Source organism: Oncorhynchus gorbuscha, linkage group LG24 (assembly GCF_021184085.1).
Source record: "Oncorhynchus gorbuscha isolate QuinsamMale2020 ecotype Even-year linkage group LG24, OgorEven_v1.0, whole genome shotgun sequence".
Classification (NCBI taxonomy): domain Eukaryota; kingdom Metazoa; phylum Chordata; class Actinopteri; order Salmoniformes; family Salmonidae; genus Oncorhynchus; species Oncorhynchus gorbuscha.
In genome coordinates, this window is record NC_060196.1 from 50062412 (window position 1) to 50080455 (window position 18044).

At 40.6% G+C, this 18044-nt stretch overlaps 3 protein-coding genes across 6 annotated transcripts in view; 1 reads left to right on the plus strand and 2 right to left on the minus strand.

The window, feature by feature from the left end:
• Positions 1-85: 85 nt before the first annotated feature.
• LOC124012131 (vacuolar protein sorting-associated protein 28 homolog) lies at positions 86-11192 on the minus strand. The gene is made up of 10 exons (XM_046325584.1): positions 11132-11192; positions 10555-10622; positions 10240-10268; positions 10063-10100; positions 9878-9967; positions 2987-3092; positions 2680-2781; positions 1998-2051; positions 1610-1701; positions 86-1370 (listed from the first exon to the last, which is right to left on the minus strand). The coding sequence occupies exons 2-10, from the start codon at positions 10592-10594 to the stop codon at positions 1250-1252; spliced, it is 672 nt and encodes a 223-aa protein (XP_046181540.1). The 5' UTR covers positions 10595-10622; positions 11132-11192; the 3' UTR covers positions 86-1249.
• A 91-nt stretch (positions 11193-11283) lies between these two features.
• On the plus strand, positions 11284-13534 carry LOC124012130 (aurora kinase A and ninein-interacting protein). 2 transcript variants are annotated; one of them, XM_046325582.1, is made up of 4 exons: positions 11284-11444; positions 11621-11789; positions 11985-12141; positions 12294-13534. In XM_046325582.1, exons 2-4 carry the CDS (start codon positions 11697-11699, stop codon positions 13286-13288), a joined length of 1245 nt encoding a protein of 414 aa, XP_046181538.1. In that variant the 5' UTR covers positions 11284-11444; positions 11621-11696; the 3' UTR covers positions 13289-13534. The 2 variants fall into 2 exon arrangements, with proteins under 2 accessions (XP_046181538.1, XP_046181539.1); XM_046325583.1 differs by lacking the exon at positions 11284-11444 and having other exon boundaries at positions 11451-11789.
• A 42-nt stretch (positions 13535-13576) lies between these two features.
• Positions 13577-18044, minus strand: part of LOC124012129 (adenylyl cyclase-associated protein 2-like) — a 58322-nt gene continuing 53854 nt past the window's right edge. For 2 of the 3 annotated variants that reach the window (XM_046325580.1, XM_046325578.1), the window contains exons 8-13: positions 17799-17979; positions 17184-17359; positions 16792-16915; positions 16505-16587; positions 16085-16225; positions 13577-15851 (exon numbers count right to left, since the gene is read on the minus strand). In XM_046325580.1, the coding sequence (XP_046181536.1) occupies positions 15768-15851; positions 16085-16225; positions 16505-16587; positions 16792-16915; positions 17184-17359; positions 17799-17979 (789 nt within the window). In that variant the 3' untranslated portion in view covers positions 13577-15767. The remainder of the gene's footprint in view (positions 15852-16084; positions 16226-16504; positions 16588-16791; positions 16916-17183; positions 17360-17798; positions 17980-18044) is intronic. The other variant, XM_046325581.1, reaches the window with a different exon arrangement.

Consider the following 18044-nt stretch of genomic DNA (forward strand, 5'->3'; position numbering starts at 1 on the left):
CAAACATACCGGTACATTTCTAAACATGATAACAGGCAGACACCAAAGTTGGAGGTAGATGTTTTTAAATATTATTTCTAAAAAGTGTTACATGCTTTTTTTAATTTTATTCAAAACTGCATTATTTACAATGGTAATTCTTAATAAATATGCTCTCCCTAATTCTCATTGAGGGCTGAAACACCATTTAGTCAGCATCCCAACATTCTATGAATCCACCCATCTCCATTGCCCACCTAATGTGGCCAAACCCTCACATCTAAAGAAAAGCTGAATTAAGAATGTTAACTGAAGTATAGTACTATAATGAGAAACAAAATCATAGATAAACACATTTCATTCACTAGTGTTTCAACATGATCATCAATAAGGATGCATTACAGGTTGGCCTGAACTATTTTCAGGCCCACCTGTCAATCAACTGTTTCAACTTGAGTTAACTGAACATCCATTGCCAGGAATAACCTGTACACAAGTTATTGGAGTGCCTCAGAGTGCAGATGAGGAACAGCAACACTGTATTTCACAAATTTAGCAGTTAATTTTCATCTCAAAATGTTATTTCCATCCCTTTATCAAAGTTTTGGCTGACTGAACTTCTTAAAAACACACCCCAGGTCACTTTTTTACATGTTGTATTTCAAATATCTTGTCTTCATATAAAGTGATATTTAAAGGGTACAGACTCACACCGGGCCTTGTGTTGGTATGACACAGTCCTATGTACTGTAGATGCTAGAACACAGGCTGATACCATATTGACTCGGTGTCGGTACCCCCTGTAATATAGTCTCATTATTTTACTGTTTTACTTTTTTATTTTACTTTAGTTTATTTAGTAAATATTTTCTTAAAACTGCATTTTTGGTTAAGGGCTTGTAAGCAAACATTTTTACGGTAAGGTCTACACCTGGTGTATTCGGCGCGTGTGACAAATCAAATTTGATTTGATATGAGTAGTCTTAACACCGTGCCCCGTCACTCAAGCTAGAGAACTACAACTCAACTAGGCATCTCACTGAACAGGAGGACCCCACTGGGCCACAGCACTGGACGCAGCCATGAGTCTAGGTCAGAGTTCAAAGGATAAGACAGACAAGTACTGTACCAGAGATGGAGGAAGAAAGATATTATTCCATTGAATAGTACAGACCAAACAGAGGAGACGACCTCTGAGACACGTAGCGAGAGAGGAAGGGATAGTACAATGATATAAGAAAGGTGAGAACAGTCCTGGATGATGGGTAGATTAGGAGGAGTGTAAGAAGCGATTGAAGGCGTTGTAGGCTGACTCCAGGTCAAACAGCATCTGGCGAACCTGGGAGTCATCCAGCTCATCAGAGGCTGACATGCTGCTGAGAGTGGTCAACCTAAAGAGGAAAACATGCAGCTCTTTACCTTTGGAATTACTATACTATTTTAGTGTTACACCTACTGTCATTGTTAGACAATAAGGGCCATTTTCCCAGGCACAGATTAAGCCTAGTCATATATTAAAAAGTATGGTCAATGAGGATTCTCCATTGAAAGTGCTTCTTAGTCCAAGACTAGGCTCAAACTGTGTCTGGGAAACCAGTCCTAAATGTGTGTAAGTGAGGTATATCTTTACCAGAGGGTGACTTTGTCCTTGGCCTCATTGTCTGGGGGCATGTTGCTCATTCTGTTCATGGTCTCCATCAGCTCTCTCAGGTCTGGTTGGATCTGATAAAATCAAACCACCCCATCAGTCAATGAAACATAGAAACGATACCGGACCCTAACCACTTTACCCGACAGGTTATATGGCTGCGTTTACACAGGCAGCCCAATTCTGATCTTTTGCCCAATTATTAATCTTCTGACCAATCACATCAGATATTTTGCCAAAAAAATAGCAAAATATCCAAATTGTCCTATGTTGCCTATAAATAGGGCCTCTGAGGCTTTCCAAGCCCAAATGACTTAAGAGGTGATATGTTGATGTTCATTGTCACTTGACCTCAGTCGGATCTATTTACCTCATCCATCGCCCGGATTTCCAGACGTAGCTTGTCCATCACTGTGATAAAGAGCTGGGGATAAGAGAGGAGACACAGAAACGAAGGACAATAATGTGTAAGCTTAACTGACAATTTCACTGTCTGTCAGAAACCTGACATTTTACTGCAGAACAATCACACACTTTCAAATGTATGGTCTGGCAAGGTAAAAATATGTCCTTCTGCCTCTGAGCAAGGCAGTTAACCCACTGTTCCCCGGGCGCCGATGACGTGGATGTCGATTAAGGCAACCCCCCGCACCTCTCTGATTCAGAGGGGGTTAAATGTGGAGGACACAATTCAGTTTAAATCATTCAATTGTACAACTGACTAGGTATCCCCTTTCCTACCAGTCTGATCTTATGAAAGAGTTTGAATTTGTGTGTTATATCTCTCCTATGCTGTTCCTCTCTGTTCAGCAGCCCTGCTGGATCTTGGCAGGGTTGATGTGGGATGCAATTTGCTGTGGCACTTAAGGGGGCACCAACAGCGTTCTGGGATGAGCCAGAACATGCGTAAAATTAAGAAAAAGACAGTGCCAGAACAGTAGGCACTTTATTATTAAACCGATATTGGACCGCAAATGCTTCAATGTTGGCAAAAAATGTTGGTGATCCCAGCGTCTCATGTTTAATGTCATGAGCATAGCGAAGAGACGTACCGATACGATATCAGCAATGCAGCGATTCAGGTTGCCCTTGTCATCCTTGATGGTGATTGGTCGATCCTCCTTGATTCTCTCCATAGCTAGCGGGCAGTCAAGCTGATATACAAGAGAAAGGAGAGGAGAACAATATGAAATACAAACCAATGTACTCATATTCAGATATTGTTCTCAAGTTCGGCAGCCAGCAGATGGCTAAAACACGTACACATCTAGGATCAGCCACTTTACGTTACATTGAGTGGATTCCATTAACTGCAAAAGCTGCACTCCACTCAAAGCAGTGTGACTGATATAAACTCACTCTGTACTTCCTACAGAAGTCGTCGATAGAACCCACGTCAGATCCCTGGACCTGTTTGAAAGCAGCCTTGTACTGCACCAGTAGCCTGGAGCAAGCAGCTGTGTACCTGATGGAAACACACAGTAATGGATCTCATTCTCTAATGTTGAAGCAACCTCATACAGTACTTTCAGAAAGTATTCATACGCCTTGACTTTTTCACATTTTATTGTGTTGCAGCCTGAATTTAAAATATAATTTGTGTCACTGGCCTACACACACACAATACCCCATAATGTCAAAGTGGAATTGTTTTTAGACATTTGTACAAATGAAAACTGAAAAGCTGAAATGTCGAGTCAATCCCTTTGTTATGGCAAGCCCAAATAAGTTCAGGAGTATAAATATGATCCTCTTAAGGATCCACCCCTTTTTTCAAGTTTCGCCTAAAATGACATACCCAAATATGCCTGTAGCTCAGGACCTGAAGCAAGGATATGCATATTCTTGATAGCATTACAAAGGAAACACTTTTTATTTGTGGAAAGTTTGTGAAGATGTGAAATTAATGTAGGACAATATAACACATTAGATCTGGTAAAAGATAACAAAGAAAAAATAATTTTTTTTATCATCATCTTTGAAATGCAAAAGAAAGGCCATAATGTCTTATTCCAGCCCAGACAAAATTTAGATTTTGGCCACTCGATGGCAGCAGTGTATGTGCAAAGTTTTACACTGATTCAATGAACCATTGCATATCTGTTCAAAAAGTTGTATCCAGACTGCTCAAATGTGCCTAATTGGTTAATTAATACATTTCCAAGTTCATAATTGTGCACTCTCCTCAAACAATAGCATGGTATTATTTCACTGTAATAGCTACTGTAAATTGGACATTGCAGTTAGATTAACAATAATTTAATTTAAGCTTTCTGCCCATATCAGATATGTCCACGTCCTGGGATTTTTTGTTTGTTACTTACAACCTCATGCTAATCACATTAGCCTACCTTAGCTCAACTGTCCCGCGGGGGGAGACAACAACGATCTCGTAGAGGTTAACAAGTCACAAAAAAGTTTCATGGACTCACTGTGTGCAAAAATACTGCAAAAATCACTGAAGCTGGAGACTCATATCTCCCTCACTAACTTTAAGCACCAGCTGTCAGAGCAGCTCACAGATCACTACACCTGTACATAGCCCATCTGTAAAAAACCCTATCCAACTACCTCATCCCCATACTGTTATTTATTTTATTAATTTAGCTCCTTTGCACCCCAGTATCTCTACTTGCACATTCATCTTCTGCACATCTATCACTCTAGTGTTTAATTGCTATATCGTAATTATTTTGCCACTATGGCCTATTTATTGCCTTACCTCCCCTATCCTACCTCATTTGCACACACTGTATATATTCTTTTTCTATTGTATGTTTGTTTATTCTCTGTGTAATACTGTGTTGTTTGTGATGCACTGCTTTGCTTTATCTTGGCCAGGTCACAGTTGTAAATGAGAACTTGTTCTCAACGAGCTTACCTGGTGAAATAATGTTTTTATTTGTATTTATTTTTTATTATACGTGATTTTTGAATGACTACCTAATGTCTGTACCCCACACATACAATTAATTATCTGTTAGGTCCCTCAGTTGAGCAGTGCATTTGAAGCACAGATTCAACCACAAAAATTAGGGAGGTTTCCCAATTTCTTGCAAAGTGAGATAAAACAAATATTTAAAAAAGCAGACATTGAATATTCATTATACTTTGGATGTTGTATTAATTCACTCAGTCACTACAAAGACACAGGCGTGCTTCCTAACTCATTTGCTGGAGAGGAAGGAAATCACTCTGGGATTTCACCATGAGGCCAATGGTGACTTTAAAAAAATGTACAGTTTAATGGCTGTGATGGGAGAAAACTGAGGATGGGTCAACAACATTTTAGTTATACCGCAACACTAACCTAAATGACAGAGTGAAAAGAAGTAAGCCTGTACAGAATAAAAATATTACAAAACATACATCCCGTTTGCAATAAGGCAGTAAAGTAAAACTGCTTAAATGTGGAAAATAAATCTACTTCATGTCCTGAATAGAAAGTGTTATGTTTGGGGCAAATCCAACACATGACTGAGAATCAACTCTTCATATTGTCAAGCATGGTGGTGGCTGCATCATGTTATGGGTATGTTTATCATTGGCAAGGACTAGGGAAATTTTTAAGATAAAAATAAACAGAATAAATCTAATTAAAAGGCAGAATCCTTGAGGAAACCCTGTATCAGTCTGCTTTCCAACAGACACTGGGACACAAATTCACCTTTCAGCAGGACAATAACCTAAAACACAAGGCCAGGTAGCCTAGTGGTTAGAGCGTTGGACTAGTAACCGCAAGTTTGCAAGTTCAAATCCCCGAGCTGACAAGGTACAAATCTGCCCCTGAACAGAACCCACTGTTCCTAGTCCGTCATTGAAAATAAGAATTTGTTATTAAACTGACTTGCCTAGTTAAACAAGGTTAAAAAGTACCTTTTTTTCAACAGTTTTTATTTTAATATTATTTTTTTTTACAAAAGGATAGATGTGGAGTTACATAAACTTGGATTTTTCTGCAGGTACATATGCAGGATGCTACCCTCCACAGCATGGCCTTTTCTCCAGATCAAAACTCCAAACCTACAACTTAATTCTGACCAAAACCAGAGAGATTACTGCTTCCAAGATATTATTTTCCCAAGCTATACAGAGGGTGCTGTAGCAAACAAACAGCAGAGACCTGAGGACACCATTCCAACCTGGAACTAAGCCAGATTCAATTAGCACTAAGGTGTGAAGTAAAAGGCCTTTGGCCCAACAAGTGTCGGAAGTCTTTGAAGCGTCCTCTCAAGCCCCCTCCTGCTGTTCAAAGACCATTCCCTGGCATTTTCTACAAGAAATCTGCCTCCAGAAATAAAAGCTTCTCCCAAGTGGGTGACACCTACTCCCATTGCCTGCTGTACTGCTGCATGAATTCCACCTGGTGAAAACCTCGTGAAGACTCTTTGACCTCTGTCATTGCCAACAAAGGGTAAATAACAAAGTATTGAGAAACTTCTGTTATTGACCAAATACTTATTTTCCACCATAATTTGCAAATAAATTCATGAAAAATCCTACAATGTGATTTTCTGGAATTCTTTTCTAATTTTGTCTGTCATAGTTGAAGTGTACCTATGATGAAAATTACAGGCCTCTCATCTTTTTAAGTGGGAGAACTTGCACAATTAGTGGCTGACTAAATACTTTTTTGCCCCACTGTACCTCCACCACACTCACCTCTCTCTGTTCACTGTCTGCCCTGGCCTGTCTCCCCCTGTCTGCTACAAGTACCTCCTCCACCACACTCACCCCTCTCTCCCGAGCTTTCGCTTGCCTCCAGCACACACGCACTGTTGGGTCGATTGACTCTGAACTTACAATGGCTAGTCGTTATATATATATATATATCGTTATATACATTTTTTTTTTCTTGTGCATTTTGCCTCATGACTCCTTTATACTTTGTTGACTACAAACTTTCTTTACCCAACCGTGGGACAGACTGTTTGTTCCCACACTCGGGACTTTGACTCTCTATTGGTGACACAGACTTTTGGCCTCCCATCCTATTCCATCCACCTCTCACCGGCTTTGTATTCATGTTACCTGATGAAATTGCTGTACAATATGATCTTGTTGCCACCTGATGCACATTCAGATGTCATAAATCAGCACTGCAGAGCTCTCCCTGTACTATAATGTGCTTTGATTGTATTACTGTTGATGATATCTGGAAAATATCTGGAAATGTGCATGTACACCCTGGCCCATCATCTACAGTTGATAGCCCCAATCCTGACTTGTGCTCTGATATCTGCTTCACTGATTTCTGCTCTTGTGAAAGCCAAGGTTTTCTGCACGTTAACACTAGAAGCGTATTACCTAAAATGGATCAATTGAAAGTGTGGGTTCACAGCTCCAATCCAGACGTGTTGGTCATTACTGAGACGTGGTTAAGAACGAGTGTTTAGACTACTAATGTTAACCTTTCTCAGCAAGACAGATCTTCCAGAGTTGGAGGAGTGGCAATCTTTACCAATGATCACCCTCAGTGCTCGGTTGTCCCCACAAAGTCTGTCCCCAAACAATTTGCTGGTTTTAAGCATTATATCCATTCATATGCAGAGAATACAGTCTTATACTCAGCTGGCCCCTGCCCGGATATTGTGTTAAATGCTCTACAACAAAGCTTTCTAAGTGTCCAACAAGCTTTCTCTGCCGTTAACCTTGTTCTGAACACCTCCAAAACAAAGGTCATATCACGGGGCTTCAAAGTGGCGCAGGGGTCTAAGACACTACACTACAGACAACCTGGTTCGAATCCAGACTATATCACAATCGGCCGGGATTGGGAGTCCCAATTGGCCCAGCGTCATCCGAGTTTGGCCGGTGTAGGCCGTCATTGTAAATAAGAATTTGTTCTTAACATTAAGCATTGAATGAGGCTGGTTTGTCCAGGGCTACAACAAAAATGTGTACTGTTTGGGTTACTCAAGGACCAGGGTTGGGAAACACTGTCATAAAGTGTAAAATAAAGGTATGTGTGTGAGTGTACTAAAAATCTTGACCAAATATTTTTTTTTTTTATTTAACTAGGCATGTGAGTTAAGAACAAATTCTTATTTACAATGACGGCCTTCCAAAAGGCATCCTGCGGGGACGGGGGCCTGGGATTAAAAGAATAAATACAATATAAATATAGGACAAAACACACATCACAACGAGAGACAACACAACACTACATAAAGAGAGACCTAAGACAACAACATAGCAAGGCAGCAACACATGACAACACCAGCATGGTAGCAGCACAAACATGGTACAAACATTATTGGGCACAGTCAGCAGCACAAAGGTCAAGAAGGTAGAAACAACAATGCATCACGTGAAGCAGCCACAACTGTCAGTAAGAGTGTCCATGATTGAGTCTTTGAATGAAGAGATTGAGATAAAACAGTCCAGTTTGAGTGTTTGTTGCAGCTTGTTCCAGTCGCTAGCTGCAGTGAACTGAAAAGAGGACAGACCCAGGGATGTGTATGCTTTGGGGACCTTTAACAGAATGTGACTGGCAGAACGGGTGTTGTATGTGGAGGATTAGGGCTGCAGTAGATATCTCAGATAGGAGGGGAGTGAGGACTAAGAGGGTTTTATAAATAAGCATCAACCAGTGGGTCTTGTGACGGGTTTATAGAGATGACCAGTTTACAGAGGAGTATAGAGTGCAGTGATGTGTCCTATAAGGAGCATTGGTGGAAAATCTGATGGCCAAAGGGTAAAGAACATTTAGCCGCTCGAGAGCACCCTTACCTGACGATCTATAAATTACGTCTCTGTAATCTAGCATGGGTAGGATGGTCATCTGAATCAGGCTTAGTTTGGCAGCTGAGGTGAAAGAGGAACAATTATGATGGTGGATACCAAGTCTAGATTTAACTTTAGTCTGCAGCTTTGATATGTGCTGAGAGAAGGACAGTGTAGCGTCTATACTACATACTACCAAATACTTGTATGAGGTGACTACCTCAAGCTCTAAACCATCAGAGGTAGTAATCACACATGTGGGGAGAGCGGCATTCTTCTTACCAACCCACATGTATATTTTTTAAATATATTTTATAAACCTTTATTTAACTAGGCAAGTCCTCTTGATACTCCCCATCCCGGATCCGGGAGCGTAGTCATCGACTGACACTAATTTGCATAACGCAACGGACATAAATATCACTAGAAAATATTCCTATTCATGAAAATCACAAGTGAAATATATTGAGACACAGCTTAGCCTTTTGTTAATCACCCTGTCATCTCAGATTTTCAAAATATGCTTTACAGCCAAAGCAAGACAAGCATTTGTGTAAGTTTATCGATAGCCTAGCATAGCATTATGTCCAGCTAGCAGCAGGTAACTTGGTCACGAAAATCAGAAAAGCAATCTAATTAAATCGTTTACCTTTGATGAGCTTCGGATGTTTTCACTCACAAGACTCCCAGTGAGATAGCCAATGTTCCTTTTTTCAAAAAATGTTATTTTTGTAGGCGAAATAGCTCCGTTTGTTCTTCATGTTTGGCTGAGAAATCGACCGGTCACGACAACGCCGAAAAATATTCCAAATTAGCTCCATAATATCGACAGAAACATGGCAAACATTGTTTATAATCAATCCTCAAGGTGTTTTTCAAATATCTATTCGATAATATATCCACCGGGACAATTGGTTTTTCAGTAGGACCGAATGGAAAAATGGCTACCTCTGTATTTTACGCAAGAATCACTCTGAGAGCCATCAGGTGACCACTTACACAATGTAGCCACTTACGGGTATTCTTCAACATAAATGCGTAAAACTACGTCACAATGCTGGAGACACCTTGGGGAATACGTAGAAAAAGTAATCTGGTTGATAGCCCATTCACTGCTCAATAGGGACGCATTGGAACACAGAGCTTTCAAAACATGAGTCATTTCCGGATTGGATTTTTCTCAGGCTTTCGCCTGCAATATCAGTTATGTTATACTCGCAGACAATATTTTTACAGTTTTGGAAACTTTTGGAAACTTTTGTTTTCTATCCTAAGCTGTCAATTATATGCATATTCTAGCATCTTGTCCTGACAAAATATCCTGTTTACTTTGGGAACGTTATTTTTCCAAAAATGAAAATACTGCCCCCTAGTCACAACAGGATTAGTTGACAAGTTGAATCAGGTGTGCTTGTCCAGGGTTACAATAAGAAAATGTGGGGATACTTGAGGACCAGGGTTGGGAAACACTGGTCTATGACAGACGTGCACACACACACAACCAGTCAGAGTATATTAACTCACTCATTAGGAGTCACACAGTCTTTGATGTAAGCTTTCTCCAGGGCCTGAAGGGTCTTCACCACAGCAAATAGCTCTGCCATGTTGTCAAACCTTGATAAATACAAGCACAACGCTCAATGTTAACATCTCACCTACATGGTTTGTGAATAGCGTTTATCATGAATTTACAGTCAATGTTCACTTACTTCTCTCTCTCTCTGGCATTCTTGTACAATTTTACTTCCTAAAAACAAACTGCATTATTTCTTATTTTGGATTTTTTTTTAACCTGGTAATAATGCAGAAAACTCAAAGCCAGAGGTCCACCAAATATGCCATAAATATGCCATTAAATTATGCAAACCCTACAAAACCCCACTTACCTCATACAATTCAGGTTTATTGACAGGAGCTATAATGAAGAGAAGTATAAAGGCATAACAGAGATGCTTTATAAGACCACATCTCTTTGATGATCACGTCTATAAGAGGTCTCTAAAAAAGCCTGGGTCTTCTTACTTTCTTGTATTCTTCTTATTTCTATTTCTCTTGTGTTTTTTGTTCTACCTAGTGCTTCATTGATATTGATTGCTGCATTGTTGGGTTGGAGCTTGCAAGAAAGGAATTTCACTGTACTTGAGCACGTGACATTAAAACTTGAAACTTGAGTACATTTGTGACTGTCAGGTAAAACTTACCTCCTCCCATACCTCCTGCGACAGGTATTCCGTGAAACATGGTGACTGCTGCCGTTTCACAACTTTATCTATTAAAAGTAATACATGTTACAGATGCCTTTCAAATACTTTAGCTATAACATCAAAGTTAATTAATTGACTGTAAACTGTGGCTGTAGCGATCTGTCACGTTAGTTAGCTAGCAAAGAGAAAATACAAGCAGGAAGTCCTCAACTGGCAAGCAAGCACGAAATGTAGCTTATCTAGCTAGCTACACTTTGATGAATTCACCACTCGTTTAGCTAATTACAAAGGTTGGTAAGGGAGATTATTTGATAAATAGATGTCAACAACAATATTCAAAGATGATGACATTTGCTACTGTAGATATTTTATGAAAAATAAGCTAGTTAGCTAGCTAGCATTTCCTTTGTGATTTATCAAACCAAAACAATCACCCATTTGGCACAATATATTGGCTGGATAAGTTAGGCCACTTCACAATACACTACTATTACGTAAATTGAAATAATATTCACATGTTATTCGACCAATACTTCAATAATAAATCAAAATGTTCTGGAAATATTTAACTCACCCCCTTAGCAAACTGGAGTGACGTCAGTGTAAACACACCCCTCGCGGAACCAAAGGACCCACAGACGTCGCAAAACACAAGGTGCCCTTCTGTGCCTCACTTAAAATAAGCAAAATTCTAAATAAGTGTTAAAATACAAAAAATACCATTTAGAAACGTGTTACCACATGAGGAAATGTATATTTGAATTATATTTCCTACTGATACTTTTATAAAGTGAGTGGAGTTTCATGTGCAATATCTGGCAAGTAGAAGCCCAATTATTTTCTGGCGCGCGAGACTCAAAAAAGACACAACATAGCTTTGCTACAAGGTAAGACTGAAAATCGAATTAGATAGCTTGTATTTTAGCTCAAATATGAAAAAGCTCTCACCTAGTTCCGCTACAAAATATATCTGATATACTAACTAAAGCAGGTTTATGTTTTGACAAATGGCGTTGTTGAAGCTCAGCTTGTTTCATGACAGTAATTGTTTTGTCATCCAAAGCAACCGGGGGGGTTCAATGCAAATCGAAGGAGGCTAATTTCCAAACGTATCATTCACAAGCCTGTCCTACATTACCATGAAAACCACCAAAGCGCCATCTCAGGCTTCAACACAGGAGGAGTGTGGGGTTTGGCTGGACACTGTAGACCTCAAAGAAAAGGCTAAACAGGTACTGTGCTTTGGAAAATGTCTGACTCATTGGTTCTGACCCAGCTGAGTTTGTTGTCATGAAAACCAGATAGTCCACTACTATGATTATTTATCATAATATACTATATGTTTTCCTTGCTCTGAACTTGTGGAGACATTGACTGAATACATTCCCTAATTGTCATTTTTAAAAACTGTTAATTTCTCATTCCAGAGAAGGCCATTGCGACCCATCTCAAAACAACTGAATCCTCTGGCTCGGTCTGGAGGTTACAGCTTAGCAGTGGCGCTGAATTTTACACAAACAAAAATCCAGATTCCTGTAAACAAACAGACCTCTATATCCTCATTCTTTACCCCACAGCGCAAAGGTAAGATCAGGTGCAGAAGAAATGCTGCTTCGGGATAAAGCTGTACTTCAACAAATGTAATCATGTCAGCAATTGTTATTTACAGTAATTAGTGTGTTCGTGTAATATCCCAATAATGTTTTAGAGGCTCCCCATGTCACTCTTTCTTACAGTGGCCCAAAAGGCACCTGCGTCTCTAGAGCCAAGTACACCTTCCACCCCCACCAGATGTTTCTCAACTTCACTCAGGCTTTTTAACATTGGGAGCGGAACCAAACGGAAACGTGTAGTGCGTTTAGAGTCGGGGGCACAGAGTACAAGAGCTCAACCCACCACCCTACAGATGAGCCCGGAGGGAGAGAATGCTGCAGGCTGTGAGTGGGACAGGCAGAGCTTCAGGGAAAGAGCATATTGGGAGGTTTCCCATATGCCCCATCTTAAAATGGACCGTCAGTCTGAGGAGATGGAGGAACCAGACAGAAAGAGAAGGCTCTCTGTGAATTCCTCTCCCCCAGTAGAGACTGATACTCATGAGGAGTGCAGTCAGGACCAATGGAGTGCCTGTAGCATCCCACAGTATAGTGAAGATCTAAGTGAGCCAGATTCTGAGGGGCAGTGTGTTCTGACACACCAGGAACTCTTTGTTGGAGTAAGACCAGGCACTGCTTTCCCGGAGAGCCTGCAGGGTGAGGGTGGATTCCGGGCTTGGCTGGGTGCACAGGATAGGACATCCACCCAGAAAAGGGCTGTCCCTTCTCATTTGATATCACAGCAGGTAGAAGGGAAAGAGAACGACTTACCACGATCAATGTCTTTGCCATCCCCAAACAAGATGTCTCCTCCTCTCAGCCCTGTTTCCACTCACAGATGGACAAAACCACATCTTCCATCACCACAGATACATGTTCTAGAACAGTCCACGAAACGTGTTCTAGAACAACCATTGAGAGAGTGTGAGGGAGACACTCTTGCCATGCTGTTCACACAGGACTCTGAGGGCTTCAGGGTGATTGCACACCGTGCTCTGGTATCAAGAAGCCCAATAAAGGACCAGACTAATGTATTAGCTAGTGGTAGAGACAGTATATTTGCTGCTGATAAAACCCTGCTAGGAGAGGAGTTGCTCTTCACCCAAGACTCTCAGGGAAACAAGGTTATCAAACACTGACAATGTATGTATAATGGTGAAAACTAATGAAAGAAATTGTGAACATTTTAGATGTTTTGTGTGTTGTAAATTGTATTGCAGGTTAAGGTTTCTAATGACTTATGTAATCACTTGTTTGAAAACCACCTATGATCTTTACTTGAACACTTACAGTACCTGGATTGAAAATGTAGTTGATGTATCCAGTTTCTGAACATTTCTCTTTTCCAACTTTATGGCACTGAATAAAATGTAACACAAATAAGATATTCTCAAGTCCAAATGAATGTCAAGACATCACACAAACACTAAAGTTTAGATTTTATTTTGAAAAACGATACATTTATGTACACTAAATTCACTGCTGTGTATGAATAAAGACATGTGAAAAGCACTAACAGTATTAACACCATATAAATGCTGATGCATGTGTCCCAATACAAAATGCATTAAAGAAATGAAGATTCTTAATTTAAGGTTACAGTGGTGTATTCAGACTAACAGGTATGTATATTGACAATAGTTCAGTAGACATTGAACATTATGAAAAACATTTCTCTATCTTGATTTGTATCTAAGCATATTAAGGCTTATGCAGTGCTGGTGACAGCAATCTATTGGTAGTGATGCTACAACCATATATTTGGGTTAGGAAAATTAACAAGATAACTTGTTTAAGATATATCTTGCTTATCAAATGCAAGTAAGGTCTCACTATTATCTTTCACTTTGTCAATTAAGTCTGCTGTAAATGCAATATAGACTATATATTTTTTAAACGTGTTTTTAAAAAACACTCCCATCCTAATTCAGTGCTACCCCAGCTAGCACAAAATTCTGACAACCATTTGTTGTTTAAAGCTTGGCTTTGAACACTTGGAGTGTTGTTGCCCTACGGTTATTTTGCATACAACCTTCTCACAACATTCTAGGAATGGAGCAGGATACCCAGCTAACACATTTTTTGAGAGTTATATGTTTCTGTAGTGGGAAATGTAGTACTTTCAGCTCCATCCTGGTGGTGTAGTGGAATAATTCCATGGATAAAGAAGAAGATAATAGTTTTGAATTTCACTGACGCCATACCACAATAAAAAATACAATTGTATGATTAATGCCTAAGCAAATACATTTGAATTTGTTCTGTGTTTGGAGTTCAAAACAGTTAAACTAAGCTAGCAGTGTTATTAGAAGTCTTACTGAAACATGTTCTCAGAACGTTATTTAATTACCTTGAAATTACATTACCATTCTCAGAACATTAATAAAACCTTTCCAGGAAAACTTTCAGGGAACCATAGTAAAATGTTCTCAGAACCTCACTGCAACCTAAAAATGTAAGTTCCCAGAACAGGCAACATTTTAACTTCCGTTCACAGAATGTTAAAACAAAATCAGTTCTACTGGTCAGGAAACTTATGGCTTCCTTCCCAGAAATGTGGAATCAAAAACATACGCTCCCACAACTTCCAAGGAACCAAATGTGCTAGCTGGGAGAACACTACCATGCAGTATAAACATGATACAACTGTTAACTGAACAGCTAGATGTGAATATTTTAGTATTGTAGAGTATTAAAGCAAACCAAAACAGTGTATGCTTCAACATCTTGTGGAACATACTCTACAACTCCCTCTCAACTGACCATATAGTTTCAAACTGGCCATTCAATTTTATCCGTGGAACATTCTCTTCATCTTACATATCATACAAATCAAAAGTCAACTCGACCTCATTCTTCAATACTTTCTACCTCTCAAATCAAGTCACAACAAAGCATAAAACAACAACATTACAATGCCCCAAGTAGTATGGAATCTGAAGGTTCTCTCCAATCAAAAGACACATCCATAATATATCCTAATACAAGGTTTGCCTTATCAGGGTAGCTCTTTCAGCTGTTAACTTGTAAAGAAGTAATTATGTTGTACACATAGCCTTCTTGCATAAACACCTTTTATGTTATGGCACACACAAGTAAGTTAAGATGCCAGATACTTGTTTGAGAGTCTTTACCTTATTTTGCATAAACAGATTTAACAGATTAACATAAAGGCTCTACACTTCCTCACTATTCCTCATTTTAACGCAACTTTATTTGCCAAACACAGAAGTTCTACACAAAGAAACCTGACAAAAATACTGCATGTTTAAATAGTAAGCTTACCATAACTCTGTGGATAGTACAGTAGTTTTGTGAAGGAGAGTGCTCTGCAACAAATAAGCTGAACAAACAGTTCAAGGACAATCTACCATTTCAAAGTGCAGAGGAAACAATATAATGTCATCTTAATGCATACAATCAGGCGTACAGTCAACTGACCTACAGCACTACTAGCCAGTCAGTTACACTGTCTGGTTTGTGTGGTACAGGATCCCTTTTATTACTTGTGATAGCCAGCCTATAAGGGTTTGTGAAACCTCTGACGGAGAGGGAAAATAGATGAGGAATAAATGGGGGTGATAAGAGATCATCTCGATGTGGAGGAAGTATCAGCAATCAGCCAGCGATCTCTGTGGGTTCTGTCACCAGTTTGGACCCGTCCCAAACAGTCTTGAACTGCTCAGGAACTGGGAACTCCTTCTGTTAAACAGACAATGTTAAAAACAAAACCACACTCAGACACACTCTCACTAAGTCTCATCCTTACACTCTCTCTCACAGACAGACTCACAGGCAGACAGACAGGCAGGCAGACAGGCAGGCAGGCAGGCAGGCAGGCAGGCAGGCAGGCAGGCAGGCAGGCAGGCAGGCAGGCAGGCAGACAGGCACGTTGGAAATGCAAGCCTTCAACACACACTTTAACACACACTCACATAGTCGTCATCCTGTGGTACCAGGATGTTCATCTCGGAGCTCTTGGCGCTGACGATCTCACAGTCCAGAGCGTCCTTACTCAGGTAGACTTGGCATCCCTCTGTCTTGTTGATGGAGATGGTAGGAACTCTACCCATCACCTGGACAAAAGTGGGGCAGATAATTCCATCTTATCACTAGTCTAGGGACAGTCATTTTTCCTGTCTGCGTAACCTGAAAAGTACAAAAGAAAACTCATGGCCCTAACTCAGAGGCACCTAACTCATGGCCCAACATAACATATAAAACTAAATGTGCCAGTACTATACATCTATGATAGGGTTATTGCAGGTACATTGAAGCTGAACTTCAGATACCGAGAGGAAAGAGAACACATACTGTATGTTATCTGCTTGAACATGTATGAAATTTGAGCTGACCTGCAACTGAATGTCCTTTGAGTTGATTATTTCCACAATGCCAACGATGTTGTCAAACACCAGACCAAGCTTCTTACAGTTATCTGTCAGAGGTGAACGTCATAGCAAAGCATGAAATACGTGAGTGAGAGAGACACAGGAACGATGCTGTCAAAGATGACAAAGAAATTGTCCACTGTGTATGGCCACTCCTGTATAAATGACGGTGAAGTATAAATGATCAAACCTTAATAACAGAAATACAGTATGATCAACTCAGAAGTAATACAACAGATGACTGAACTCACCCACAATGATGGAGTTGATCTTTCCCTCTATATGTAGAGTAGAGTTGCTGCAGCAGAAGACATAGGCCACCTGTCTCAGCTCTGTCTCATTGATAACCAGGTCACGAGCCTGGTCAAAGTACTCCTGTGGGGAGAAACAACAAACAAGACCTGTGACCGTCTGACCCCTCTCCGGTTTGACCCTTCACCTTTGGAAGACCTCATTGGGTTCAGCACCAGACATTACAATCACCTCCGAAAGTGCACTGTCACACTAACAGTAGTCTTGGTCATTGAATATGTGAGAAGCACCAAAATGTTCCTGACTCACTAGACACTCTTTAAGATCCTCCATTTTGATAACAGCAAAACTTAGAAGCCTGGCAGGTGAGGTAAGACACTAGGTAACGTACCACCCTCCATTTCTTCCCCTCCAGCTCCAGCAGTGAGGGTCGTTTCTGGGGAGGCTCTAGGTTGGAGGAGCCGCCGGGGTTCCGGCTCTTGGATGGGGAGGCGTGATTCTCTCCTCCCTGGGAGCGAAGGGCGGGATTCTTATGGGTCATCTGGTCCTTTGAGACGTGCTTTAATGCTAGTGAACAGAGAGAGGATACTTCATTGTAATAAGTTATTGTTTTAGTACAAAAATGTATTTAAAAAATGAACTATCAAAAAATCTCAATTTGAGAAACTTTGACCCTAACACAGCATAGAAATATAAGGACTATTTTTATGTCCTCAACACAGCAACTCATCAATTCTCCCTCACTTTCTCCTTCTGTTTCTCCCCTTCCTTCTTCCTCATCTTCTCTCCTGTCTTGGCTACCTTTGGATCCCTGGTTCTGCTGGACAAACAGGGCTGAGTGCTGGGCAGTGGTGCTTTCAGAACTCTGTAAATGTTGATTCAACCCACATCCTCTCTCTTCAACTCTCGCTCCCTTTCTTCTTCTGTTTCTACTTCTTTTCCCTCCCTCCCTCCCATGCAGTTGGATCAGAGCTCTTCAACCCCTGGGTGACGGTGGCTTGGCTACCTTTAATGATTGCTTCTCCTTGGTTCAGCTGTGCGAAGAGAGCCGAGTGCTGGACCGTGGTGCAGTCGGCCTGTGGCAGTTCGCCTGTGAAGACTGGTGGGGGTCCAGGGGGTGGGGTTGGTGGAAGGGGGCTGAGACCGCCAGGGGCAGGAGCGAACAGAGAGGGAGGAGCAATGGGACCCTGTGTTGAGTGATAGAGAGAGGAGTGTTACTCTTTGTGAATCAAGACTAGATGATGGTGAAGAA

Coding starts and splice junctions, on each gene's coding strand:
- LOC124012131 (XM_046325584.1), bottom strand. CDS start 10,594: ATGTTTCACGGAATACCTGTCGCAGGAGGTATGGGAGGAG. Junction 2,782..2,986: donor ACTTCTGTAGGAAGTACAGA/GTGAGTTTATAT, acceptor CTTGTATATCAG/CTTGACTGCCCGCTAGCTAT. Junction 1,371..1,609: donor AAGGACAAAGTCACCCTCTG/GTAAAGATATAC, acceptor TTTCCTCTTTAG/GTTGACCACTCTCAGCAGCA.
- LOC124012130 (XM_046325582.1), top strand. CDS start 11,697: ATGAAAACCACCAAAGCGCCATCTCAGGCTTCAACACAGGAGGAGTGT. Junction 11,790..11,984: donor TCAAAGAAAAGGCTAAACAG/GTACTGTGCTTT, acceptor TTCTCATTCCAG/AGAAGGCCATTGCGACCCAT. Junction 12,142..12,293: donor CTTTACCCCACAGCGCAAAG/GTAAGATCAGGT, acceptor TCTTTCTTACAG/TGGCCCAAAAGGCACCTGCG.